The sequence below is a fragment of the Acinonyx jubatus genome, chromosome D1 (assembly GCF_027475565.1).
Source record: "Acinonyx jubatus isolate Ajub_Pintada_27869175 chromosome D1, VMU_Ajub_asm_v1.0, whole genome shotgun sequence".
Classification (NCBI taxonomy): Eukaryota; Metazoa; Chordata; class Mammalia; order Carnivora; family Felidae; genus Acinonyx; species Acinonyx jubatus.
In genome coordinates, this window is record NC_069390.1 from 55,115,014 (window position 1) to 55,142,852 (window position 27,839).

The following is a 27,839-nucleotide window of genomic DNA, read 5'->3' on the forward strand; positions in this document are numbered from 1 at the left end:
TGAGGCTGTGGTATCGTTTATTGGGGCTGTGTCCAGTGGGGCCGCAGCGCCAGCCTGGGCCCCAGCCCAGCGTCCCTAGGAGGCGCAGGCGGTGGGGGAGGGGAGAAAGCGGGAGGATCCGCCACCCCTGACCCCACTCCATCTTGTCTAGGTCCCTGCGGTGGTGCCACAATCAGGTGAGCGAGGTGTCGTCGTCGCTGCCCTCACCGCCCGCGCCGCCCGTGCGCTCCTCCCGGCTCTCCGTCACCGCGCTCTCATCGATGTTCTCCAGCGAGTCCGCGTGCTGCACGGAGAGCTCCGACAGCGCCAGGCTCGGCAACGGGCTCTGCTCCGGGTGTAGCCACGGCTTGAAGTGCGGCTGATGTTTCTGCTTCCACTCTGGGTACTTGACGCACGCCTTGTACATCTTCTTCATGGCCTGGGGGGGCCGCCACACATCCGAGTCAGGGGTGGACACGGCGTGGGACTGAGTCTTCGCCACTTCCCGGCCTGCGCCCTCCAGTGGCTCAGTCCCCCGCTCCCGGGACCCTGACTCTAGCCCATTTCATAACTCCGCCCCTCAGCCCTGACTCCGCCACCCCTGACTCCCAGTCTCCATCCCTGATCCACCCCCTCAGCCGGAACCCTCTCCCGCTGCTTACATATCCCAAAGTCCCAAGGCCACTCACCTTGGGAGCCAGGAACTGAGAAGATTTATTCACTACCCACTTGGGTAAGGAGCCTATGAGAGCAGGGAAGAGTAATGAGGAGAGAAGGGAAGAAGCAGCCTCAGGGACCCAGCTCCCTCCAAACATACATATCAACCTATTCCTTCCAGCCTGGGGCTTCCAAGGAGGCTACCCTCTTCTCCATGGGAGGGGAGGAGGCTGTGAGGCAAGTCCTGTAAGACTTCATCATCCTCACTCTCTCTTTCTGTCTCAGACCAAGGTCCCCAGGCTCAATTCTGTCGTATCCCCTCCCCCAAACCCACCTGCTATACCCCTCCTGTCCCTCTGCTAAGCCCCAGAGCATGGAAGAAAACCACAGGGTCCTAAGTGACCACAGGCTACAAGTGGGTTGAAATCCTGACCCACCAAACTCCTGCCTGTCACCTCCCCTCCACTGACATTCTTTCTCATACCCAACCTGTGAATGGCCCTGATGCTCTACCCCACCTTCTACCTGTCCTCCCAAGCCCCCTACCCCAGGCAGCCTAGCTGCTACATAGGCCTCTTGGCTAAGCTCCCCATCCTGGGCTCACCTGGAATCCATAGTTGGTAGCCCAACCATCCACCCTGTCTCATTCCCAAATGTCTGCTCTTGCCTCTGACACCCAGCACACTCAGTCAGTGAGGTGCTAGGGAGCCCTGGGCCTACATCACTGGGTGCTTGGTGGGGTTGGGGCACACCCGGGCAAAGATGTTCAGGGATTACCCGTCCTCGAGACATTCACCCATTCACTCACACTCCACATCCACTCCATGACACTTACTCTGGGCCAGCCCCAGGGACCCAAAGAGCAACTCACTGTCTGAGATGCGACAGTGTACCAAATGCTCTGCTAGAGGGGAATGGGCCTGCGAACATGGAGCCAGTGGTAACTCTGGGCATCAGGGACAGAGGAGGTGACATGTGAGGCAGTCCTGGGGGCATGCGTAAGGGAGGAGAGAGGTTTCTAGGATGAGGGAAAAAGCTGCCTAGACAGGGAGGTGGGACGGTGTAAGGTGTGAGGAAGGACTGGGAAATGTGGGGAGGGGGCTTAGACTTCACTCTGAGGGCAACAGAAAGTCACAGAAGAATTTGAATCAGAAGAGAATCATGAGGAAATGCATGTTTGGGAAAAATCCCTCTGTAGCTGTATGGACAGAGAAGGTCGTTGACTATGGAGAGAAATGACAGATTCAGGAGCTGTTTAGAAGGTACAATCAATAAGAATTGGTGGCCAGACCTGGGAGCTGAGCAGAGGGCATCCCAGTCAACCGCCAGGTTCTTGGTATGGGTGACTAGGGGGAGGTTTAGGAGAAGGGGAAAACTAGGAGGGGAGATAGTTCATAGTTCAGCTTTGGACACAGTGAGTCTCAGGTCCCAGAAGACATCTTAAGGGATGAGTCCAGGAGGCCAATGGCCACAAGGGATCTGGTTCCCAGCAGAGAGAGACATGTCAGCTGGCCACAGAAGTCTTGGGAGTAACTGAACCTTCCCAAGGGGAAAGCCTGGAAAACTCAGGGCCTCTGGGATGGGCAGAAGATGGGAGCTAGCAAGACAGACGGAGTGAAAGCAGACAGTAAGCAGGAAGCCAGTCAGAGCATGGAGGTGTGGGAGCCCAGGAAAAGAGCTCCAAGCTTTGTCATGGAGCAATGGCTACCACTTTGGCCTTTGCTTTTCAAACCAGTATAAAGTCTCAAATCTTGGTTCAAATGATATTTTGGTTGGAGATGCCCCAAAATACAAAACAGCTCCTAACACAGGCTCTTTTTGATCCCTAGTGGATCAGGCCATATCTCCTGTGGTATAGGAAAGGATCCCATGATAAGCTGCCAGGGCCAAGCCCTCACCTTTGGGGTCCACCTGGGCCAGGTAGGTGATGACGCAGCTCTTGGGCCCCGTGCTCTGGATGAGGTAGCCCGTCTGGATGGACACAGCTCGGACCAAGTCTTTCCGAGGTGGGTATTTCTGGGGATGGAAGGCAAAGGGAGGTGAGACTGAGGGTTGGGACAAAAGAAGTGTCTTTATGAGTACATACACACACACACACACACACACACACACACACACACACACACACACACACACACAGAGTCAGTTAGTTCACATCCCCTGGCATCCACTCCAGAACAGGCCTGATGTTGGGATAGGGAGAAAGGGAGGACTCAGTCTAGGTCACTGTTGCCTCTCAAGGTTTCCCTGTTCCCCTCAGGAAAGCCCTCAGTCTGGAGTCAGGGGTCATGAGCACATACATGGGCATTCACACATGCACTCATCTTTGCCCAGGCCAGCTGTACCTGCCTGTCTTGCCTGCTGTGGAGATCAAGGTGGCCCAGCCTCAGGGAAGTAAGAGGCCCTGCCTCTTACTACTTGCACCCCCTTTCCGAGCCAGCCCATCCCATTTGCCCACAGTGATGGCTCACTTCACCCTCTTCTCATCTGCCTGAGAGCTGAGCAGGGAGACAAGAGCCATTATTCTCACTATATAGTAAGGAAACTGAGGGCCAGAGAGCTTCGTGCCCAGACTGAAGTCACATGAAAGTCATGGTAGTAGCCAGAAGCCTCTTCCTGGGCCAGGCTTGCTGGCCCAGCCATACCTGGGACCTTCCCCTGCCCACCCAGCAGGGAAGGCAGGTAGACTCACAGGATGTTTGACTGAGTAATTCATAATGATGTAATCAGTGCCCATGGGGAGCCAGGAGCGGAGGGTGATGACATCACGGTTCTTCAGGGGCTTTGGACACCTCCCTGTGGAGGGCAAGGGACAGTTCAGCAAGACCTCTGGCCTGCCTGCCTGCAAGGGAGGGCATAGCAGAAGCCAGGGACACAGGGATGCCTAGTTAATCGCCAGTCCCCCCTGATCCAAACAGATATACCCCCCACCCACCCACCAGACCACAATCCCAGAGCTGACACTAGGAAAGAGACAGAACCCTCTCCCTTCTTGTCACCAGCCATTCCTGCTCACAACCTCACACGGCCCTTACCTTGCTGGCCTGGCCTGTCTGTATATGTGAATGTGAATATATTATTGTGGGTGTGTGTATCAGAAAATGTGTGACTGTGAATATGTGGCATGTGGCCATGGAGTGTGTACATGACTCTGTGTGCATGTGTGTGGAGTGTGTATACATGAACATGGGAGTGCGTATGTGTTTGTGAGTGTACGTGTGTGTGCCCAAGGGTCTAGGAGTGGACAGAAATGTCAGGGAGGGCAGCCCTACATCTTAGCACTCAGGTCTCTGAGCAGCCTGGCCATGGGAGTGATCACAAGGAGGAAAGGTGGGAGAAGGAAGCTGGGCTGGAGGCCTGGATGGAAGCAGGGAGGCTAGGATCAGTGTTCTTGCGCCTGCTCACAAGAGTAATAGCCCACGTCAGCATTGACTGTTAAGCGGGCAATGTCGAAAGTCTCAATGACGTTGCTGTCCCACTTCTTTCGGTATTCAATGTCGTGTAGGACGTCATAGAGTGTCTCAGCTGGCACATCGCGGCACTCCATCCGGCACTGCAGACAGACACATGGGTTGTTAGGGTCACACAGGGCTAAAAGCCCCGGCCAGGAGACCAAAGGGCAGACAGGCAAGAAGGGGAGAAAGAACATCAAGAAGAGCTTAACTGTCCAGCCCTCCCAGAAGCCACCCGTGCGAGGAGAGAGACAGCCCCTGTATCCAGAGACCATCTCCCCCATCTCAGCTCCCACCAAACCTCCCGTTCCATCCCAGTCTCCTTTTCCAGGAAGCCTTCTTGAATGACCAGGCCAGACCTTCTGGACTCCCGTACACTAAGTCTCTATATCTATGCCCTCCCAGACCACTGATCTTCATGGGTGGAGGATCATGGCTGACTCAGCGGAGAATCTGGTATGGTTACATGCTAAATGAAATGAAGGCATAAACAAACAAATACCTAAATGGATGCTTTCTTTCATCCATGGTACTCACCACCTGACCATACAATTTACCTTTTTTTTTCCCTCATCCAACAAATATCTTTGGATTTCTTACAGTTTTTAGCTCTGTCCTCAAAGAACTTTCCGTCTAGGGGAGAGAAGAGCCAAGGATCCCCTTTTTTATTTAACCCTCAAAACAACTCTGCCAGACAAGAAATGCAAAGAGGAACTTGAGGCTGAGAGAGGTTAAGTAACTTGACTAGGGTCACCCAGCTAGTAAGCAGCAGAGCTGGGATTTAACCCAGATCATATGTCTGGGAAGCAAGTAAAAACAGAGCTAGGTTTTGCTAGGTTTGCACTCAGCAAGGTGAAACTTAGTTCACGTCCTTATTCGGTGATTGTTTTCACCCAAAAGCTCAAAGCCTAGGCTCAAGGTCCCCTCAGCAACTGGACAAGTTTTCTTATGTCATTTAAAAAGGTCTCCCAGACCTGGGCATTCAGACAGTGCCACGGGAAACACATAGAAAGCAAACTTTGGTTTTTTTAATTCTAAAATTGGGCTGATACCTCCGAGTATTTCTGTGAGAGCAAAATGTGGTAATGTGTATAAAGCACTTAGGATAGTACCTGGCAGAAATAAAGGTAACACCTCCACTGGTGGCTGGAGAAAGAAGGGCAGGGATGGGGGGTGGGTGTAGGGAGAGAAGGAAAAAAAAAAAGGGATAGTACCTGGCATGTGGTGAGTGTACCTCTCAGTATCTCTGGGAGATCTTTCTACTTAAATCATTTCCTTATTGTAGAAACAGTACTATATGTTTTAGAAAGTTAGACATACAGAGAGCAAAAAGAAAACCATCATATTCTCATCATTTAGAGATTGCCACTGTTAACACTTTAGTGATTGTTCTTCCCAAGCCTTTTTTGTGCATATTTCCCCCGAATGAGATTATTCTGTGCATTCCATTTTGTAGCCTTCAGGCAACAATCTCTACCATTTTGTTGCAGTTAATTTTCAGCACATCTAACACTCAGAGCATATTCACATTTCTCCAGTCGTCTCAACCAGGGCCCAGCAGAATGGCTCCTGTAAAGAAGCATGATGAGAGGAAGGGCCGTTTACCATCAGTGAGGTAGTGACCAGGGAACACACACCATCAACATTCACAGGCGCATCTAAGGAATTGGTCTCAAGAAGTGTGCCCTTTGGGCCCCCAAAGAGACACAGAAATTTGCCATGGAGATGGGAACTCCAGAAGCTCACTGACACCAGGCTCAACAAAGCTGTTTGGGCCAAAGGAATAAGGAATGTTCCATACTATATCTGTGTGCAGTTGTCCAGGAAACTAACAAGGATGAAGATTCAAACAAGCTCTGTGCCTTAGTTACCTGCGTACCCACATCACTTTCAAAAATCTACAGACAATTAATGTGGATGAGAACTAATTGCTGATTTTCAAATAAAGATATAAAACTGCAAAAAGAAAAGACAAGACAGACAAAATCAAAGTTTGAGGACAGATTCTAGCCTGCAAAAACTCACTGTGTGAGTCTGAACAAATCACCTTCCCTCTCTGCTTTTCTGATCCATGAGGAAGGTTATGAGTCTAGATCCAGTCATTTAACTAACAGCCCCAATTCTAGTCCTGTGCAGAGCACAAAACAATCAGAGGTGAATCTGAGACCTGTCCTTGAGAGGCTTCTAGTTGAGGGAGGAGACCAACTTGAAAATGGAGAGGTGCCCTAAACTGCCCAGTGAGGGCACAAAGGAGGAGGTCAGTTCTGCAGAATGGAGGCAGGCACCTCTTCTCCACTAATACTCAAAAGGTCCTGGTTCCAGGTTTTCCTAGAGAAATTCAGGATTCTGGGGCTGGGTGAGATAAGATGAGCCTGTAACATCTTATTGTGCCAGAAAGTAAGGACATACTCACAGAATGATAGGGACCTTGCCAAGCAGATACAGGAGCCAGAGGAAGGGCTCCCACTGACTGGGTGAGTGACTTGTCAGGGTCTGCCCAAGGCTTTGCCAGTTTTAGCATTGAAAATCCCACATCCTAGGAAAACCCTCCATCCCAGACAAACTAGGAGAACTGGCCACCTACCACAGGCTAAAGCTAGGACAACCCGAGTATCAAAATAGTGATAATCAGGGCACCTGAGTGGCTTAGTCAGTTGAGTGTCCCACTCAGATTTTGGCTCACATCATGATCCTGGAGTTGTGGGATCAAGCCCTACATCGGGCTCTGTGCTAAACATGGAGACTGATTAAGATTCTCTCTGTCTCCTGCCCCTCTCCCCTGCTTGTACATGCACGCTCTGTCTCTAACATACAAAATAGAATGAAAAAATAAAATAGTATAGTAACAGATTATTCGAGGCTCCTGGGTGGCTCAGTTGGTTAAGCGTCTGACTTCAGCTCAGGTCACGATCTTGCTGTTCATGAGTTCAAGCCCCACGTTGGGCTCTGTGCTGACAAGTTACAACTGGGTGTTGCCTGATAGAATGCAACGAAGAGAATACAGGCAACACTTAGGTGACATTTCTGCCAAAGATGCATAACCGAAATCCAGTCATTAGAAAAATCAGACAAACCCCAAATAAGGGACTTTTACAAAAGTCTCCCCTGCTGAGTGTCAGGGTTGTGAAAGTCAAGGAAGTACCCAGGAACTCCCATCACACCTAAGGAGACTAATGACACGTGTGAAGGAACGAGTGAGTGAGTGAGTGAGTGAGTGAGTGAGTGAGTGAACAGAGTGAGGGAAGGGCTGGGATGGTGAGAAAGGCGTGGGGGAAGAAGGCAGAGGTCAAACTGGCAGCAGCAGCAGCAGCCGGACGATCTGTACTGAGCAGCTGTGTGGAGGTCTGGACGCTGCAGCAGACATTCAATGCAAGCTCACTCTTCACCCCAAATTATGAGCTGGCATTACTCCTGTGCTGTGCATAGAAGACTAGGGCTCAGGAGATTAAGCAACCTGTCTGAATCAGACAGCAAGAAAGCAGCAGAGCAGGGATTCAAAACCGGATTTTCCTGTACCCTCAACCATCAAGGACCACTCACGTGTGGCTTCTGAGGAAACGAGAACTTCTCTATAGCCAAGCTGACTTGGCTTTACAAGTCCTCAGAGGTGTTATCCTGGGCAGTGAGTGTGTGGAGGGGCAGTGACGACAGAATTATGCTCTTGGGCTAGAACCCTACCTGGGACTGCCTCTTCCCTCTGGTCAGGCTCAGCGTGCACAAGGACCCAGGTGCACTCATGGCTGGGGGTTGGGTGCACCCTGAGGAGAGGCCCACACTGCCCAGACACCGCTCAGGGCTGTTGTGGCTTCAGGACCAAAGGCCTCCCTCTGAGATAGCGGGAAGTAGGCGGGGCTTGCATGGCCACGAGACAGACCCAAGACAGACCTGGCAGTTGAGTGTAAACTTTGCATAACATTTCATCTTTACACTCGATCTTAGCCAAAAGGCTGAGAAGCGATAACATTTCATCTTCAAAATAGGGGAACTTTAAAGGTTTCCCAGGCTGGTGGCAGGCTCTTGGGCAGGAAGGCCGGCAGTGGCGCTCTGCTGGCAGGGCAGGAAACCCTGGCTGGGGCGGTGGTACCGCAGGTGACAAAACAGGCAGGCTGGGTGGCTGGTCCAGAGAGCAGAGTGGAGAGTGACCGTGGGCGTCCTCATCCCGCCTGGCTCCCAGCCATGCTCTTTCCACAGCCCCCAGGAGCTAGGGGCCTATGCCAAGAGGGGTAGATTACATAGGGCATTGTTCCTGCCCACTGTGGCAGCTGCCACATCTGCGAGGTGTAATTCTAAGAGCCTTCAGAGGGATGGTGGGGGTAGCAGTGAGTCACTGGAGAGCACCTGGGGGGCAGGCCTGTGACTGGATCCCACAGCCATTGGGCCCTGGGCAAGTCAGTCACTTCCTCTGGACATCTGGGAGCTGCCCCTGCAAGCCAGAACTGAAGGGGGTTTGCTCTGGGTTGCTCAGTCAAGGAGCCATGCTGAGCTGCAAAACCCTCAAAGCCTGGTTACAGCGGGGAAGCTGACTTGCAGCTGAGAAAACTGTGGCCCCGAGGGAGCAAGTGACACCAGAAAAACTACAGACCGTATTTCCCACACTCCACTCTCTCCAGCCCCAGGAGGTAGAAAACTGGAATTGCTCAGAAGCCCTGGGACCTGCACACCCTCAACCCTCAACACACTTAGTCCTACGGAGCCATGGTCAGAAGGGACTGGACAAGTGAAGAGGGCCACCAGGGAAGACTCTTGCAGGTTTTGAGCCTGGCAATCCCAGGTTCCCATTCCAGTTCCTTCCCCTTGGGCACAAGCTCCTGAGTCTTAGTTTCTTCACATGAAAAACAAGGATAATAAGAGTACTTATCTCATGGGGATGTTGTGATTCAATTAAACGAGATCATGTATGCAATATACCTGGCACATAGTAAATACTCAAAAAATAGTAGCTGTTAGGACTTCAGCTGGCTTCCATGAGCAGCCATTCACGCTTCCACAGGATAGGACCAGGTCACATTTGCATTTTGTGCCCTTTATGCTTCTCTGGCCTCATCCTGGGGCCTGCCTATTGGTCCATCCATTTATCTATCCACCACTTTCTTTCTAGAGTCTGCTATATACCAGGACACTGCAACTGGGCAGGAGGAACTTGGAGATGAGCCAGAGGCCCCAACAAGTGGGTAGCATGAGAGACAAGGACACAGAATCCCAGCAGAGAATGAGTAGGGGTGGGGGGGAGGGGCACAGTAACTGTGGGAGCAGAAGGCAACAGAGCCTAAAAGGAAAAGGGGCAGAAGTGCTGCAAGGGGAGAGAGGGCATTTCAGCAGAGGGACCGGTGAGTACAAATACCTGGAGACTTAAAAAAATAAGTACAGGGGCGCCTGGGTGGTTCAGCTGGTTAGGCTTCCAACCAGCTCAGGTCATGATCTCGTGGTTCGTAGGTTGGGGCCCTGCATTGGGTTCTGCTCTGACAGCTCAGAGCCTGGAGCCTGCTTCAGATTCTGTGTCTCCATCTCTCTCTGCCCCTCCCCCACTTGTGCACGCTCTCTCTCTATTTCTCAAAAATAAATAAATAAACATTTTAAATAAATAAATAATTAAGCACCAAGCAGGATCCAGTGCCCAAGCTGTGTCTCATTGTGCCCCTCTCTTCTCTCCCACCCTTGCCCTGTGCTTCTCTGGAGGCCTTCCCAGTGCTCAGCTTTAGAGAAGGAGGGATCTCCACAGAGGGAGGGAAATGGTGGGGAGGAGGGCTCCAGTATCTCCCAGGACCCAGGGAGATAGCTGAGCCGAGACAGGGGACAAGAAGTAAGGTCACCTCCACAGGGCTGTGGTATGGCCTTGAGGGCCAAAGGCCAGGTCAGTAACCTGCAAACTGACAGACAGGTGGATCCAAGTTTGGCCCTTACCCCAGGTCTCCAGTATCCTTGCCCGTGGGATACGTGCAACACACGGATTATCCCACAGTCCTAGGGACCCAGGAGATTATCTCTTCCTCCACACTCTTCAGTTACCACTGGGGAGAGTGAGGCCCAGAGAAGGTAAGGGGTTCGTGTGGGCTCTGAAACATCCCACAGGCTGTGCTGACTACTCACAATGCTGCATTTTAATAGTGTTGTAAAAGGAATAACTGTTATGCAAATCATCTTTTCCTAACAGAACCATATTCAAATCAAAGGAAGCATTCCTGACTAGGGGTGGGGTACTCACTATCAAATCAATCACAGCCTTGAATGATAACCACAACCTCAATAACCATTACCATGTACCAATGGCTCCAAATCACTGCCTAAGTCATCATCACAGAGGAGACAACAACACTTGGCCCATGGACCCCATAGGAGCTGACATGTAGGTCAAACCGCCTCTGCCAGTTGTCTGCAATGCCAAGCTGTATCCTGTACAAATACTGTCTCTTATCCTCCCAACACCCCAATGGGTATCATCATCCCCATTTTACAGATGCAAAAACTGAGGCCCAGAGCATTACAAGGATTGACCAAGGCCTGAAGGCTAAGAGTGGTAAAGCAGAGAACTATCGCCTGGGTGTGTCTGACCCCAGATTGTTAAGGCTTTCTGCTACCTTCATCAAGGGGCAGGACTGGCCCAGATCAAACAACATGCTGGCAACTGGAGACTGTCTTAGTTAATTGACGGTTATTATGCAGAGCTCATCGGATTCGGAGGGCTTGCTCACCAGGAAAGCGAAGCTCAGACATTCTTCCTCAGAGCAGAGTTCCTGACTCCACCCTCAGACTGCACTGGGCTCAAAGACAGAGCTGTACTTTCCCAAAACTCCACCCAGGTGCTCTGCACCTGGAAGACCCCCGAGAATCTTTCAGCCACTGCATTGCCCCACCAGACCCAGCCAGGCCACACACAGGCTCATGTTTACATAGCAGTTCCAGGCTGCCTAGGGCAGACAGGCCTCTGCCCAGCTACATCCTGCTTTCCTGGCCTTGGCCTGGGCAAAGGACTTCAGCTCTGAGTCCCAGTATCTTCATCTGTCAAACAAAGATAATCCTCCCCTCAGAACGGAGCTGTGAGGATTAAGTGAGGCTTGTACAGAAAGCCCCAACAGCAGCTGCTCTTCCTCCAGCCCCAAGCCCCAGTGCCACCCCCCCCCCCCCAGGACTTCTCAGGCCCTGCCTACAGGAGCACCTTCTTGCTAATCCCCAAAGGGCAGGATATACAGGGCCAGGGAACAAAGTTTAAAAAAACAAAAATGCCCAGATCCCTCCACAGTGTGGATGGACAGGGAGCAAATGGGCAACCCTCTTCCACCAGGGCCCTACAAAAATGTATCTGCTCCCCCATCACAGCCCACACAACCGGGCACTGCCAGCTCCATGTCAGCCCTGGTGCTGAGAGATGCAGCCTGGCCTGGGGCATATAGCAGGTGAAAGGCTCAGCTTCAGCAGAGCCTCTGCCTCCTGTTCTGAAGGGACCCCTCCCAGGGGCCCCCACTGTCTCTCCCAAAGGCCTCAAGAAGCCAGCATTAAGCCAAGTTGATAAAGCACCTACCCTTGCCTCTGGGTTTCTGGAGCTCCCAGAATGCAGACCTCTAAGACCTTCCTCCATGTCCCCCCAAACCCCAAGAATAGCTCAAGGGCACTGACACAAGGGGTTGGATAGAAAGTGGGGAATGGGATGCAGGAGGAGAGAGGTCTCATCAGTTCTGCTTTCTGAGAACTTTCCTTCTCTGGCTCCTTCCCTATTTTGTTTTTGAACAAACTTCAGTCTGGCTGTTCCCTGTCCAGGCAGCCCTTCCTGTCCTTAAATCTTTTAGGATGACCTGGGGCCTACTTCTTGTCTCCTCCACCCCCAGGGCTTCCCTCTATCAGCATGCATTGCAATGCATTGATTGGCCCACAGTGCTGTGGCCCCCTTATTCATCTTGGCACCCCCTGTATCTGGCATGGTTTAGTAAAGAAGTATTTCTGAAGGGAAGGATGGACAGGTGAGACAGAAAAGAGGTTGTGCCTGTGTAGGCTTCTCTGACTTTTAGAGTGCAGGGGCCATGGCCAGCGGTCCTTAGAGCTTCTGTGGACTTCAGAAGGAAGAATCTTGGTGAAAACCTCCTAGACTTGTAAAAATCTCCATGGCACTTGAGCCTTACTCCTTCTGCCATCATCCTTACATAAAATGCAGTGTAGGGGTAGGAGGTGTCAGAGACAAGTTCAGGGAAGATTCTGGGACTTGCTAAAAGATCCTTAATAGTTCTGATAGTTAAAGAAAAGTAAATTTAAATGGTACTGAGGTGCGAATTTATATTTTAGTAAATTAGCTAAATTATACAAAATATTTACTGCTTGTGAGGACATGCTAAAACTGTTACACAGTTAGTGACACCAAATATTGGTTCCACTATTCTGAAAAACTATTTGGCAAATTTTTTTAAGTTTATTTATTTATTTTGAGAGGGAAAGAGAGAGAGCACATGAGCATGAGCAGGGGAGAGGCAGAGAGAGAGAGAGAGAGAGAGAGAGAGAACGAACCCCAAGCAGGCTCTGTGCTGACTAATGCGGGGGTTAATGTCGTGAACCATGAGATCATGACCTGAGCCAAAATCAAGAGTCAGACACTTAGCCGACTTGGGCCACCCAGGCTCCCCCATTGGCAAATATTTTTTAGGTCATAAAAATGTCTCTCAACTCAATTCTTGGAACTCCAGGACCAGAAATTTATACTCAGAAAAAAAACACCAAAAAAACTTGCTACAATATTTATGACTATATTATTGCATTTGTAATTAGCAAAATATATTGAGAACCTGGAACATCACCAACAGCTGGGTCTGGTTGGGTTAAGACACATCACCTGGATGATTGCTGCCCAGCTACTGAGAACTGCGCACGGCTCCCCACCACCCACCCAGGGTAGGGCAGGCTCTGAACCTTCAGAACCCAGAACAGGCCTGCATGGAGCAGCTGCTGGAAATGTAGAATTAATAATTCGGTAGCAATACAAGAAACTTTTACAGATGCAATGTTAAATGAAAAAAGAAGATACAAACTTGTACCTGTGCCAAGGTCTAAAGTATGTATAAATTATGTACACTCTTGCGTGAGAGTTGAAAGGAACCAAGGAAAAAGTTTTACTCAGGAATTGAGGCTCTGGTGATTTATTTTTCCTTTTTGGATTCTTGGTACAACACAGTTTATACAAGACATAGAAACTATACTTTTTTCTCCGAGTTGAGAGTGTTGTCCAGAACCTGGAGGTCCTTGTTCCCTGGATCTGGAAGTCTGGGCTGAGCTGAGATGGGGCCCGAGGCTGCCCATGTTAATGCTGAGTTGCTTAGAAAGGCTCCACATCATCTGACCATGCTAGGAGTGGAACCAGAGGGGGACCCCCCCACCAAAGCTGCACAGGCAATGACAACCGTGGGTGGGCAGGGCAGGGAAGAGGATGCAGGAGGCTAAGATGCAGCTACAAGGAGGAGCACCTAAGTGGAGTCCTAAAGGATAAACGGAAGAGCAGACGGCACTCAGATGAAAAGGAGGCGAAAGAGCTCTGGGCAGAGGTGCTGGCATGAGCCTGGGGGCTGGAGGAAGAGGAGGGCTCAGGTAGTTCCACTGGGTAACCTGAGTGAACATGGAAGGAGGTGGGAGGAAATGGAGCTGTCCCTAGAGAACCTCAGGCTGTTCATTCATTCATCCATTCAGCAAAAGTTAATGGTGTGCTAAGAGCTTCACAAATTCATTTAATTCCATCCTCTCAATTACCTGGGAGGAGGGAAGATTATGCCCATTTGTAAATGGTAGCTCAAAAAAGTGAAGAGAGGAACCAACACAGAACCCAGTGTGACCCACAATTCACCAAGGCTATTCCCTGAGAACAAGGTTCTGCTCTGTGGAGGACCCAAGGAATTCCAGGTGAGCGAGCACCTGGCCAGGTGAGGCCTGTCCCTGAGGATCCATGCTAGGGGCTGGGTCCGTTGGGGCTGGCTCTGTCTGGAGTGAGGGGAGCTGGAAGGACACAGAGAGCATGTGTGGTGTGAGCCCAGAGCAGGGGCTCTTTCCCCCATCTTCTAGCTCAGTATCCCCACCTGTACTATGACCACACAAGCCCTATGGCCCTCTATTCTGAAGGGAAAGGGATCTGGCACCAAATACCTCCAAACCATCTTCTCCCCAAAATTGGGGTCCCCTTGAGACTATGGAGAGTGCAGGTGCTGCCATCCCTCCCCTAGACAGGGCTCCTAAGTCTGCTCAGGCAGGCTCTCCATCCAGCGCTGAGTGACTCATACCTGCTCTGCCTCCTTCCTCTGTCCTTCCCCCAAGTCTCCAACAGCCTCCCTGGACCCATACTGCACCCCTCAGACTCTAGACCAGCAGGCCCCAGCTGCGCAGCAGTGAGAACCATCCTGCTCTGACATGTCAGAAGCTGACCTCCTGGTCTGGAGCTCCTGCCACTCCAGCCCTGGAGGAGGTGGGAGAGCCAGACAGAAGAGGGAGGAGAGGAGAGAGACAGAGAGTGGGTGGGCCTGGAAGAAAAGGAAGGGATGGGGGAGACTAGTGACACAAGACACGAGACAATGGCCAGGGCTGGCACACAGACATCAAGACAAACACAAACTGGATAAACACCTCCCAGGGCTCCAGAGACTGCCCGATGCCCCCAAAGCACTCTCTCTAGTAAGCTCCAGACAGCATCTTTAACAGCCTCCTGGGCATCACCCCCTGGACGGCCCACAGGCTCTCACTCACCATGTCCAGTACTGTTGTGTTATCCACCGCAATACCCACTGCCCTGTGCCCCCCTCCAGTGCCTAGAACCTAGGCATGGCTCTGGACTCATCCCTCCCTCTCATTCCTGGGATTGCATTCAGCCATGACCTTCCAACAGCTCCTCTTCACCAACCCGAGGCAGGCTTCCTCATTCTTGCTTGGACCACTGAAGCAGCATCCTTGTCTCTGGTCTCCTGGCTCCCAGGCCAGTGCTTCCCCAGCAGCGAGGGAGCTTTCTAAAACCCAGAGCTGATGATGGCACTGCCCAGCTTGAAAGTCCCTGCTATCTTTCTCTCTCTGCCTTCAGGCCAGATCCCAACTCCAAGATGTCCTCCTCACTCTGGTTCCGCCTCCACTCCTTCTCACTCTCAGTCTGCACTCCTGCCTCTGGGAGCCTACCCCACTGAGGGATTCAGTGAGAATTGCTCAGCTTGCCACCTGGCTCCTGCTGGGCTCCCAAGGCCCCACCCAGACACCCCCCACGCTGCCAGCCACTGGCATCCCTCTGCCTGAGTTCTCTTGGAAGGTTGTCCCCATCTTTGTCAGTCTCCCCACTAGGCTTCAGGAGCAGGGCCCAGTGTCTCCAGCACTGGCATGGCGGCTGGCAGAGTGGGTGGGAGGTATGAGAAGAGGTTTGTTGAATGAATAAAAAACTGATACAGAAAAAAAATGGAGGAAAGGGGACGAGTAGAGACCTAAGGGCAGAAGCAGTAACCATCAGAGATGGGGACAGAGAACACACCCTAAGAGGAGACCCTGAGACCCAAAGGTAGGCCCAGAGGCTGGGTCAGGAGGCTGGATGGAGGTAGGGAGGGGAAAACTGTGGCAGAACCAGCACTGAGCCTGGGGCTAGAGCTGCCAGGAGACAGCTGAGGAGACATAATTGGATCAGAGACAACTCTGCTGCAGTGAGGGGGCGTGACTCACACACACAGTAACACCAGACACAGAAACACACAGTCCCACACTCAGAGGTACATACACACCACCTCAGACACATGCACACACATACACACACATACATACATTCAATACGATTTACTGACCCCAGTCAGGTTTCTGCCCCAGGGATGTCACCTGGGCAGATGTGAAGAGGCTCACAGTCCACCCAACCGAGGACCCTATCACACACGCAGTCACCCACAATCCAGCTCCACAAACAGAAGATCCGCACATAGAAGGCCAGACAACCCCTATCATACCATCCTGTCTTCATAACACCACCATAACCACCATCTGGTATCTTATTTAATGATCTGTTTGCTTCTATTCTTCTTGTCTCTTCCTTAGGATGTAAGCCTCATAACAGCTGAGTCTGATCTGTCTGAGTTGCCACTAAATTCCTGGATATAACGCAATACTTGGCATATAGTATGTGCTCAATAAAAATGTGTTGAATGAATGAATGTCAGAGACACACAAGGGAACTCCATCCTCTCTGCCAAGCCTCTGCCTTAGACTTTTATCACTTTTTTTGGTCCAGAATCAGGTCCCAGGCAACCTGGAAGGAACCAGAGATGGGGAGGGGGGCCCGGGGGGTGGGTGCCAGGAGATGGTAGAGGGGATCTCAGCAACTAGGAGCAGATGCAAGTTGTGGCATGAAACCCAAGGATGAGATTAAATGGCCCAGGACCACAGTACTCATCCCCCTACTTCCCATGTGTGTGTGCTGCGGGGGACAGTGTACATGTGCAGGCATTTCTCACCTGCCCCAGTACATAAAGATTCTAGAGATATCAGAAGTAGCTAGTATCTGTCTTCAGGGAGCCTCGGATAAGAGGCAGGGAGGCAAATGTTAGGTTAAAGCCCTAGAGAATAGCTCCAGTGGCCCTGTGTCACCTGCCCCAGGCTCTCTAATGACAGGTGAGAGGAACCTATATTTGGCATGGGATCCACCACTAAGTCCTGGGCCTGCCACTTTCTTTCACTGTCTGTGTTTCTGAAGGTTCAAGGGCCCCAAAGCACAGAGCCCAGTGCAAGCATGCCAGAGGGGATAAAGTGAGGCGCCAAGAAGAACAGGGACACCTCAAGCCTAATACCTGCTCTGAACAGCTTTCCTCCCACCTGTTGTTGGCACATGCTCATCTGCCTAGGTCAGAGGCCAAGGTAAAGGATCAGGGCTGGAATAAGGTTTCTATCCTATCATGGTGGCAACCTGGTTGCCAGGCCTGTGGCCCCTAGCCCCTCAGGAACCAGCTGGAGTGGCCCAGCCAAGGTCCCAGATTCTGGAGTCATAGCACCCACAGCCCTGGTTCCAGGTGGCCCAGCCAGGCATGGAGATGCAAAGGAAGAAAGAAAACCCATCCGTCTCCAGGACTCCCTCCTTCCTCTCATCTCCTGAAACTTTAAAGACTCTGGGCTGGAAACTGAGCTGGGGCTCGTTAAAGTTTAAAAGCCAGAGCCTGGGGAGCCGGGTGTGGAGGCACAGAGCCAGCCTGGGGACTAAGGGCTCTTCTGGCCCCAGGGGGACACTGACTGGAGGCACCTACCCCCACTCTGCTCAAACTCACAAGGTTCCTCACCCACCAAGGCAGGCATCAAAGGGGCTGCATATCCACAGTCTTACACCCCAGCCTGCACAATACAGTTTGCACATTGCAAAGGGTTATGCTATAACCACCATGTCCCATCCATTATCCCTCCTAAATCTCTCTGGATGCAATCCCTTGCTCCATTCCCCACAGCCCCTGCTTTCACACAGGACTCAGCACCTCTATCCAGACAAACACAGTATCCTCCCCTTCCTCTTCCTCCTCCTCCACTTCCTACCTCCTTTATCGAATCCCCCCCACCCCCACCCCCGCCCCAGCCCAGCATCCCAGGACCTCCAGGACCCATGTTCTGAGGCCTTGGTCCAGCTCTCTAATCATCTCCAACTCCATACTAAACCACCTGCCAGTCTCCTAATGTACTACTCTATTTCCCACCTCTGGGCTTTGCACAGCTTGCTCCTCTATATGGAAGGCTCCCAATGCAATCAAACTTGTCCATCTCATTCGCCACCTAATTCCAAAGGGATCACCTGAGCATTCCAGGAAGCCTTTCCTGGCCCCCAAGCTGGTTCAGAGGCCCCCTCTGGGTCTCCATAGCTTCTGTGACAAGTGTCTGTCCATGCACAAAAGAGCTCCTTGAGAGCAGCGCTTGGGCTTGATCCTCCTCTCTGTCCCTAACCTTCAGCATAGGGCCAGGCAGAGAGGCTATCAGTGAATGTTCACTCAATGAGTAAATGAATGAATGAAGTGCCCAAAGACAGGCAGGGCAGCACTACTCAACAGATGAAGAAGCTAAAGCCTAGGTGGCGGCAGCAACCTGCCCAAGGCCATGATTCTGGACAACATGCTCTCTCCTCCAGAGACTCAGCCTAGCCCAGAAAGACTTCCCGTAAAGTTTCCAACCACCTCTGACCTGAGGCACTTAGAGGGAACAGACTTGAGAGTATGGAGGGGGTGGGGTGAGGGTGCCTTATGGGAGCAGGTGGACAGTGAGATAGGGAAGGGAGGGGCCGAGGAGCTTTCTCCAAAGCAGAAGGGGAGGAGCCATAGGAAAGGAAGTCAGAGAAGACAGGTCCCTACTGCTCAGCTTCCTGTAGCAAGAGGAACCTCAGGTTCTCAGCCACAGTCCCTCAAGAGACCTCCCACCAAGCCCCTCAAGGACCCTGCTCACTAGGCCCACTCCTGCCTCTGTGGTCTGCCTGTGAACATCTGCCCCGTGTGGTAGGCAGAAGTCACCTGGAACTGTCCTTCCTCTCTTTACCAGGGTCTGGAAACTTCTGAAGACAAGACCAGATCTCCTCTGCCTCTCACATGGCTAGCCAAGCACAAGGTTAGGCAGGCTGCAACACTGGAGAGTCTGAGCACATGAGCATCAAGGGCAGGGCTTGGCAGGCCATGTCACCTCCTGCTTTCTTCCCCTCATTCCTCATTTCTCTCCCATGGGCCCTTGAGTCCCATTAGTTCAGAGGCCCTTAGAGCCAGGAAAGTCCCAAGGCAGAAATGGAGAAATAGCCCAGAAAAGGGCAGGGACATACCATTGGTAATCCACAGAAGAGGATACCACAGCCAGGAATGGACTTAAGCTGGCCCTGCTTAAATGACTGGCAGACCCCTTAGTTTTGCATTTCTCATACACTCAGACATTGGCCTGGGCATTGAGAGACCTAGGTTTGGTTCCAATCTGCCCTCTGCCTTGGACCCAGGATCTGTGTTCAACATCTGCCTCTGGAACAAGGCCGGACCTCTCAGAAGGCAGTGTCTTCCTCCTCTCCAGTGCCCAAAGCACAGTGTAGACCTGAGGTCAGGCCAGGCCATGTTGGAGGCCAGGAGGGAGGAAAAGGGTAGAGATGACCTCCAACAACCTCTCCCCTTTGTCTTTGCTCCAAATGCTGGGACCAGAGCTACAGTGGCTTTCGGGGACCTCTGGACACAGGGACAGGGAGAGGATAAGTCTAGGGGAAGGGAGATGAGGAGAAAATCAATAAGGTAGACCGACAGATGGAACCCTACCCCCACCCCCACCTGAGGATCACGAGAACAGGGCATGTCCAGAGTGCAGGCTGGCTTTCCCAGCTCAAGGGGCAGGCCCACAGACAGGCTGGGGCAGGATGAGGTAAGGGGTCAAAAGCTAAACAAACACCTGTGGTTGAGTCCCAGCCCCCTGGAGTGACCCAATCATCCTTGGGGACTCTGGCTTCAGACCTGCTGTGTGACCTTGGCAAGTCACTTCCCCTTTCTGGGCCTCAGCTGTCTCATTTATCAAACAAGAATGGGATTATGAGAACACCGTGTACTTCAAAGAGTTACTGATGGGGCCAAATGCCATAACGTTGACTAACAATGTGAGCCCAAGCAGAGGGGGGCAGGTGCTCTGGAGTCAGGCTGGCTTGGGTCCTATGCCTGCCTCAGCTGCTCTGTGATCTTAAGCAAGTGACTCTTGGCCTCAGTTTCTTTGTAGCATGAAGACAAGCCTACTACTGCCCAGGACTGGTCTGAGGGCAAATTTGAAGATGGAAAAGATGCTTGACTCCTATCAGAAATGAGATTTCCTGCATGGAACCTGGGAATCCTGGAACCTTGGGGATGGGATGCTCAGAGACTCCTGCCCATCTCCCAGAGCTCCACTTGGCTGGGCTGAGGGGATGGGGAGTCAGGGGGCTGGCCGCTCAGGATGCCCATAGCCAAGGTCCCAGCCTCCATCCTAGGCTCCAGCTCTGTTTGCCTCCTGTCCCCAACTCTATCTCCATTGTGGGGAGAACAGAGAGAGATAGGCTGGGAGACTGGAAATCTGGGTTCCAAGCCTGGCCCTTCTAGGACTTGGCTATGTGACCCTAGACTGGCCTCTGCCCTTCTCTGAGCCTCAGTGTCCTCACTTACACCCCAGTGAGGAGGGAGTATGAAACAGGGATTGCAAAAGGTCTTCTGGCACCTCCAAACTCTGCTCAGTCTGAGAGGGAAGGAGGATCCAGGTCCCAGCTAGGGACCACAACACCCAGTTTTTCCAAGTCCCCTCCTCTCCCAAGGAAGTCCACTTGACAAGACTGATCTGGCCACAAGGGGTCTATTGTGGCAGTCTGGCCCCAAGACCCGTCAACTCCAGTCCTGGACTGGGCTGGGTTTATTCATTAACCAAGCCAGTTGGAGGAGGCAGCTCCGCCCTATTGACACAGAGGGTGGGAGTACTGGACTTAGTTCAGACCTTCCCCTTCTGGAGAGCCTTAAGCCTTTCCCAGATCACAGGAAAACAACCTTGTTCTCACAACAACCTTGCTCACCTTTCATTCAGTCTGTTCCTTCCTTCTTTCCATCCTTCATTCAAACAACATCCTTGCTCTATCTGTGTTGGATGCTAGGGATGTAAAGAGGGATAGGATCTGTCCCTGCCCTCAGAGAGCACTAAGCTGGGACACACCAGCTGCCCTGTGCTTCCCTGCTCCTCAGCCTCAGACACAGTTCAGGCCCCAAGAAAGCCTCTGGCCCAGGGCCCTCAGGCCTGGGCAGAGTCCCAGATGGGGAGACACACATGGAAACCCAGAGAGAAAGAGATAATCAGATAGCTGGGATGCAGACAGAGAGTCACGGGGGCGATGGGGAAGAGAAAGCAGAAAGCATGAGCCAGAAGGCCACATGGGACAGATGGACAAAGCTGTAAATGACTAAGATTTAGTAAAGCAGAAAGGCATAGGGTCAGAGAGGGAAGGTCAGCTTTCTTAGACCGTGGTATGAAGTCAAGATGCCAGAGCTAGGTCTGACAGCAGGTTCTGGGTAGGAGTGCCCTCAGAGTCCAGTGCCCTTGCCCTCTACCCCCCCAACAGGAATACACTCCCCTACATCCGGGAGGAGGGCAGCAGAAAGAGGAGGGCAAGGGAAAGGCAAGGGAAGTGAAGGACACAACCTACTGCCAAGGACCCATTTAAGGGAGAATTTCCTCCCTCGAAATGAGGCACTCACAGCAATACCAGATGTGTTGGGGGGAGCTACCGAGGCCTCTAGACCAGAGTCTTCACCAGCCTCTGCCCCATCTAGGCCCCAAGGGGTGGTGGGCTCATTGGGTCCCAAACCTCAAGCCTGCCCGGTTCAGGCAAAGAGGAAAGTCATGGGACTTTGAGGAGTGGGGCTTAGGCTCTGAGGGAGCTGATGTGCCTGTGTCTGCCCTGCATCTGCTGGCCTCCCTTGGCCCCCTTCTCCCATAGCCTGGCCCTGTGTAAAGCAGGGACATCCAAGTCCCTGCCTTCAGGATCTGCCAACCACAACCCTAAGTCCCTGCAGGAGACTCTGGGAGCAGCCAGGGAAGGAAGAGGGAAGAGCAGCACATCAGGCAAGAAGGAATCAGGTCCCTGGCACCCAGGGCTGTGGAGAGTGAGGACAGACCAGGAATTAGGGAGAGAAGGGCTCAGTCTCCCCACCTGGGATGACTCAAGTCAGGGACCCAGTGAAGACTTGCACGGCCAGCGCAGTCCCAGAAGGAGACCACTCTCTCAGGCCTGGCAGCAGCCCACTTCCCAGGAGCAGGCAAGGGCATGCAGAAGCCTGGGTTCTGGCTGAGTGAGCCAGAGTGAGTCACACCCCCTCTCCAGGCCTCAGTTGGCCCATCTGTGTGAGGAGCCCTTGCCCAACAAACTGTGCCTCCTCCTGGTTCCCTGGCAGGAAACTCTTTCTGAGTCTAGGTGCCCGACCAGGTGTCTGTGGCCCTGCAGAGGAGCAGGGGACTCCCTGTCGGAGGCAGCAAGGGCGCAGTGGAGGCTGCACGTGGGGCAGGGCAATCCTACCTTGATCTTGTGCAGGGTCCGATCCATCTCCACAGCCTGCACCCACACAGACACGCCGGCCTTGCTGTAGGTCAGATTCCAGCCCTCCTCGGCCTCACACTCTGACCGGAAACTGCGGAAGTCCTGGTCGTCGGGCACCTGGACACTATCGCGGCCCAGGACTGGCCGAGGCCCTTGGGGCTCTGTTGAGGCAGCGGACTTCTCCATGGGGAGGCCCAGCGCCCTGGTCCTAGTCCCGCTCTCCTGGGTCCTCCGCGGAAGCTCCGACAACGTCGACGCGGCTGCAGATGCTGACGCCACCTTCCTGGGACCTGCAGGACCGGTTTGAGGACGGGAGTCAGTGCGCTGGGGGCGCGGGTGGGGCTGTCCGGGGTCCTGGGCCGATGGAGAGTTCGAGACAGGCAGAGGCTGGCCCGCTAGAGAGCGCGGAACCGCACAGGGCAGTCACGGGGGCCACCCCCAGGAGCGACCCCAGACCTCCCTAGGGCCGGAGTGGGGGCCGCGTATCGGGTGCGGGGGCTCCTCAAGAGCTCTTCCGGAACCCAGGGGAGGCCAGGACCCGAGGTGACGGACGGTCCGGCGGGGCTCCGCGCAGTGCCCGCCGGACCGGCTCAACTAACTCGGCAGCGGCGCCGGCGCGGGCTGCGCGCCGGGCGGGTGGTGGGGGCGGGGTGGGGCGCCCGCCCAGCCGGACGCTCACCTGTGCCCGCTGCTCCGCGGGGGCCCGCTAGGGCCCGGGGTGCGAGCGCCTCAGCCGCCGCCGCTGCTGCCCGGGCGACCGGGGCCGCGCGGGGGCTCCGGGGGGAGGAGCAGTGGGTCCCACCGCCCTGCCCCGCCCCGTGCCCCCCCCCGCCCCGCGCGCCCCCTCCCTTTCTCCCTCCCTCCGGGCTAGGCTCAGAGGCTCGGGGGCTCCGCTCCCCGGGGCTCGGTATTTTCCAAGCTGCGGAGGTACAGCTGACGGAGCTCGGAGCCCCGCCCCGCCCCGCCCCGCAGGGTCCTAGCGCCCGCCCCCGCCCGCCCCGGAGGGGGACGGGGCCGGGAGAGCGCTGGTCCTCAAGCTAGGGTTGGGGACGGGGCTGGAAAGGGCCGAGTTAGAGTGGACTCTGAGAGGAGGGCCTCTGAGGTGCTTGAAGAGGGATTCTGGAAGTTAATTGTGAGCCCCTTCTCTCCACCCCCCTCCCATACTCACAGCTATACACCCCTGCAACAACCTACTTACACACAGGCATGCTGTCCCCAGACATCCCAGAGACGCCCCCACACGACACTCCAGAGACCCAAACATGGGCACACACCCCCGCCACAATCAAGAGCAACTTAGAGATGCCAAAGCTTGCATCCCCCACCAACCACGAGGCACGCCAAGCCTACACACTTCTAACCCAGTTCACAGTGAGGTTCACAAACCCAGGAGGAAGTTGATCCAGCCCACTAGCCTCAAGGTTCATAGACTGACCAGACTTGGGTAAAATCTCCACTCCAGTCTTACTCCCAGCTGGGGGATTTTACCAGGCCCCCCTCCAGCTTTGGACTCTGGCAGTTGTCCACCACCATCTGCCCTGAGCATCCCAGCACCTGTCCACAAACCTCCCATGGACTAGACTAGGCTCTCAACAGCACCTGGCCCCAGAGTTCTGGGGCTCCCCTGACCCTCCCCAGGCAGAGCTGGCCAGGGCTCCAAAGCTACGGGGGGGGGGGGGGGGGGGAGAGGGGGGGGAGATAGGTCCACCAGCACTGCAGCCACCCTTTCCAGCCTGGGAGGCTGCCACCTGCCCCCTGGGTCCTAGTGCCAGCTTTGCCTCCAGTCACTTCCAGTGAACTGAGGCCAATAAATAGTTCAACTTCTCTGAGGCCAGGCCAGCATGAGTGTGGCAGATGGCCCAAGGCTGAGCATTCACTCATTCCAGTGACTGGCCTTTGACCACAGAGGGGCAGGGAGGGCCCTTGGTGAGCTCACCTGGATGAACAGCTAACTTGCCCAGTGTTACACAGTGAGTACATAGCCATCCTGAATAGTATCCAGGTCACAGCCTCCTCTCACCCCAGGTTCCTTTCTCTGCTCTGGCTGCCCCATGCTCTCTGGGCCTTAGTTTCCCATCTATGGAATGAAGGAGTAAGAACGTATAACCTCCTAGCCTCACCATCCTAGATCTCTGGGATGGAAGAGCTTTTCTTAAAGGTGCTAGAGAAAAAACGAGGAGTTGTCACAGTGTGTTCACAAATAGAGGTGTTTTTTCCTACAGTGCTTAGGGCTCCAATATATTTGTGAATCAGGCCCAATTTTATAAGTGAGTGGGGGTGAGCAGGGAGCCATGATGGCAGATGACCTCAAAGGGCGTTCTGCAAACTAAATCCTGTAAAATGAGCTGCAGGTCCCCATGAAGTGTGATCACCTTAGATCTCCAGTATGTGGGTGGCATAGTCAGATACTCACCCCCACCCCTTCTAACCCACATTCTTTAAATGTGTAGGAGTGGTGGCAGGGGACCTGGCTCTGGGCTCAAGATGAAGACAGGGCTATGGCTTTCTGCTATGTACCTCCTCTGTCTCCACCCTAACTCTAGGCAGGTCACTGCCCCTCCCCTGGCCTCAGTGGTTTTAGCTGACGGCCACAACCAGATTGTGTTTTATCTCCCACAACACAGCTCAGTGGGAGACCCAAAAAGAGTCTACAGGGCCTACTCTGTGAACTGTAGCCTCTGGGATCTACGATAAGGAAAAGAGATGGGAGCACTGGCCTGGTGGATCCTGCCTCCTTAGGGCTCCAATAACATCTCAGCAGACAGCAGGCACAAGGGCAGTAAACCTTTCATGCCCATCACCCAGTCCAGGGTAAAAGAGATAAGGCTAGGTTGACAGTAGTAACAGAAGATTGACAGAGAGGTACAGATGGCAGAAACCAAACCATTACTCAAATCCAAACAGAGATTAACCAAGAATGAATCTTTTGAAGGTCTTGGGTCAGAAGTAAGTGACCTGGTACCCCTGCTTGGATAGCCATGCCTTGGGCTCAACCTTGGGTCCTGGGTTCAGGCCAGGCTAGCTAGCCAAGTGGATGGGCAGAATCACTCCCCATCCTATTTATCATTAATTTGCCCTTGCAAGTCCCCCTCCCTCACCCCCCCCCCAAATTTAGGTGTCTCTGGCTCAGGGGTTTATGACAGTCTCCCAAACATGACCTTTAAACACCCCGAGCAAGAGAGAAGGACCCTGTCTGCTCAAGGGTGGAACAGTGAGCCCAGGAGGGCTGGGAAAGGGGATCTAGGGGAGGAGTCTGGGGAGGAGTTCTAGGACTTGGCCACCCCTGCACAACCTGGCAGCACAAATGGACCTGGGTTCAAATCCCAGCCACACCTATCTCTTAGCTGTGTGACCAAGGGCAGGTGACACATCCTTTCTGAGCCTGTTTCTTCATCTAAAATAAAAATACCTACTGAGAATTATTGCAATGAAAAGAGTTGTACATGTGTCAGTTTCACCCCCAAATAACCAAAAATATAACTGGGAGGGGAGGTAGAGAGAATACACTGTCCAAAAATGGCATGTTTCCAACAAAAAGTGCTAAGGTAACATCTTGATATGATGGTGGTTAAGATTCTCATGAAAGATTAAACAGTGTTAAAGGTTGGCAAGGCATGACCCCACTCTGCCCCTTGCAGACCCTTGCCCAGCCATAGGGCCCCTCCACCAGAGGTGGATCAAGGTATCTCTTTGGGCCCCCAGGACGGGGCCCAGGTCTGGCTCCCGTCTGGGTCCCGAACCCCAGAATGGGGCATCACAGAGCAGGAATCAGAGTGGGTGTGGAAGGGAGCAGCTTGTATGAGAAGAAGGTGCTTAGCAAACTGAGAGGTGTCATGGGAATGTGAGGAATCATTACCTAGGGCACTGAGCAAGTGCTAGGTCTTACACGTGCCCCTCACAGAGAGAGTAGCTGAAGCCATGAGAGGCACAGGGATACCCCTGAATCACAAAGCAAGTCAGAGCCCATGTGGGAATCTCTAGTACCTCAGGACTGTGATTCCCGGAATGGGGGCAGGTGGTTTTTTGGAGATTCACACCAGACTTTGCTCACAGACCCCTGACAGACACTGGAGCAGGGGTCAGGGCACCTGCCTGGAGCCACCCATGACCTGGTCCCTAACACTCTCCCCTACTCCCCCGACTGTGTCCCCATCAGAACTGAAGGTCCTCAGACTAATGTCATCTGTACCCAGCCCCTCACTGTACAGATGGGGAAACAAAGGCCCAGCTAGCAGCGACAAAACAGAAATAAGAACCTAGGTCTCCCAACTCCTAACCCAAGGCTCTAACCCTGCTCTCCATTGTATGCCATCCCTTTCACTAGTCTGGGGGTGATATTAGCACAGTCACCATCCTCTCTCTCTGTCTTAAGATTCAGCCTCTGCCCAGGGTCCCCACCCTGCCCAGTGTCCTGGATGGTGAGGGGCCACCAAGTCTTGACTTGCTCCTGGGTTCTCCCTCCTACTCACCATCTAGTTAGACAGACAGATGGCTGCCCTGATCTCCCTTCTGGGAGATGAGGAGAAGGCCCCCCCCCCCCCCAGCCCCTTCTCCCCCTACCCCCTCATCAGGGGTAACTTGGCCTGCCAGTTTGGGTGGAGAAATTCCCAGGTTGCCTGGGGTAACAAAGCAGTGTCCTGGAGGCACTGTTCTAGAAGATTGGACGTGACCTGTGTGAGGTCACCAGGAAGCAGCAGAGTAGAGAGGTGGTTCCAGAGGCCCCCCTTCCAGGATAGAGCACTCTGAGGCCCCCAGGGCTGGCTTGGCCTTGAGAGGGACGTGTCCTTTACAGTCTGAGGGCAGGTGGCAATAAGCTCTGGATCCCAGTCCCATCTGGAGCCGGATCTAAGTGTTTGCCCAGGGCGGTTCTTTACCCCACTGAGCAAACAGCCCAAACCCTGCTCTGAGGGAGCAGCTAGAGTCTGAGGGAGTCATGGAGAGCCATACTGGCAGAGTCACCCACAACCTGGCTTCTCTTGGTGACACCGTCATAGCCACATACCATCACACTGATGCCCTGTCAAAGTCACAACACAGCCACACACCACTTCAGTGTCATGCCCGGCCCGCCTGACACAGGTACACACGCTTGGGCACACCAGGTCACCTAGAGTGCCACAGTAGAGTTGCCAGATAAAGCACAGGATGCCTAGTGAAATTTTATTTCCAGATTAGCAAAGAATCATTTTTAGTATAAGTATACCCCAAATATTTGCTAAATCTGGCAACCTTTCACCTGAGGCACTGCCACACCCACATCACAAAGCCTTGAAGCTCCGCACACTCAGTACACACAGCAGTCCTCTGTAGATCGCAGTCCCTGGCCTGCCTGGGACACAGTTGTTACAGGTGCGCACACACGTGTGCTTGCGCACACACGTGGCCCCTCACATCCTCTCTGTGAAGAGTAAGAATCTTCCATCCTCATTTTGTCTGACTTTTTCAACTTTAGGTAGAAGATCAGGCAGGGACCATTAGCCCCATTTGACAGATGAGGAAAATAAGGCCCAGCAAGAACCCATCCTTTGTGTCCCTGTGGTGGTTCCCTGGGCAGACGGGTGAGGGGGACGTTATGTTATACCTGGGCCAGGCTGTGTCCTTGGGCAGGTCCCTGTTCCCCAAGCAAGCCTCTCAGAGGAGCCTCAGGAAAAGTAATAGCCCCTCCCACCATCTAAAGGGTGATCCAAAGTGCTCCCCAGAGGCCCTCTAGTCCCAGAAGGTGGAAACTGTCCTGAGTCAGGGTG

At 53.3% G+C, this 27,839-nt stretch overlaps 1 protein-coding gene across 2 annotated transcripts; it reads right to left on the minus strand.

Moving 5' to 3' along the window:
- STARD10 (StAR related lipid transfer domain containing 10) lies at positions 1-26,684 on the minus strand. 2 transcript variants are annotated; one of them, XM_027039761.2, is made up of 7 exons: positions 26,565-26,684; positions 22,075-22,385; positions 4,042-4,189; positions 3,329-3,432; positions 2,535-2,652; positions 669-721; positions 1-418 (listed from the first exon to the last, which is right to left on the minus strand). In XM_027039761.2, the coding sequence occupies exons 2-7, from the start codon at positions 22,279-22,281 to the stop codon at positions 173-175; spliced, it is 876 nt and encodes a 291-aa protein (XP_026895562.1). In that variant the 5' UTR covers positions 22,282-22,385; positions 26,565-26,684; the 3' UTR covers positions 1-172. The 2 variants fall into 2 exon arrangements, with proteins under 2 accessions (XP_026895562.1, XP_026895561.1); XM_027039760.2 differs by lacking the exon at positions 26,565-26,684 and adding an exon at positions 22,775-22,979.
- Positions 26,685-27,839: the final 1,155 nt, after the last annotated feature.

What these genes read in the sequence shown, in the direction of transcription:
- STARD10 (XM_027039761.2), bottom strand. Translation starts at nt 22,281, where the DNA reads ATGGAGAAGTCCGCTGCCTCAACAGAGCCCCAAGGGCCTCGGCCAGTC. An exon ending in ATTACTCAGTCAAACATCCT is followed by an intron (nt 2,653 to 3,328) that starts GTGAGTCTACCT and finishes TTCCATCCCCAG; the next exon opens with AAATACCCACCTCGGAAAGA. An exon ending in GGCCCAGGTGGACCCCAAAG is followed by an intron (nt 722 to 2,534) that starts GTGAGGGCTTGG and finishes CTGCTCTCATAG; the next exon opens with GCTCCTTACCCAAGTGGGTA.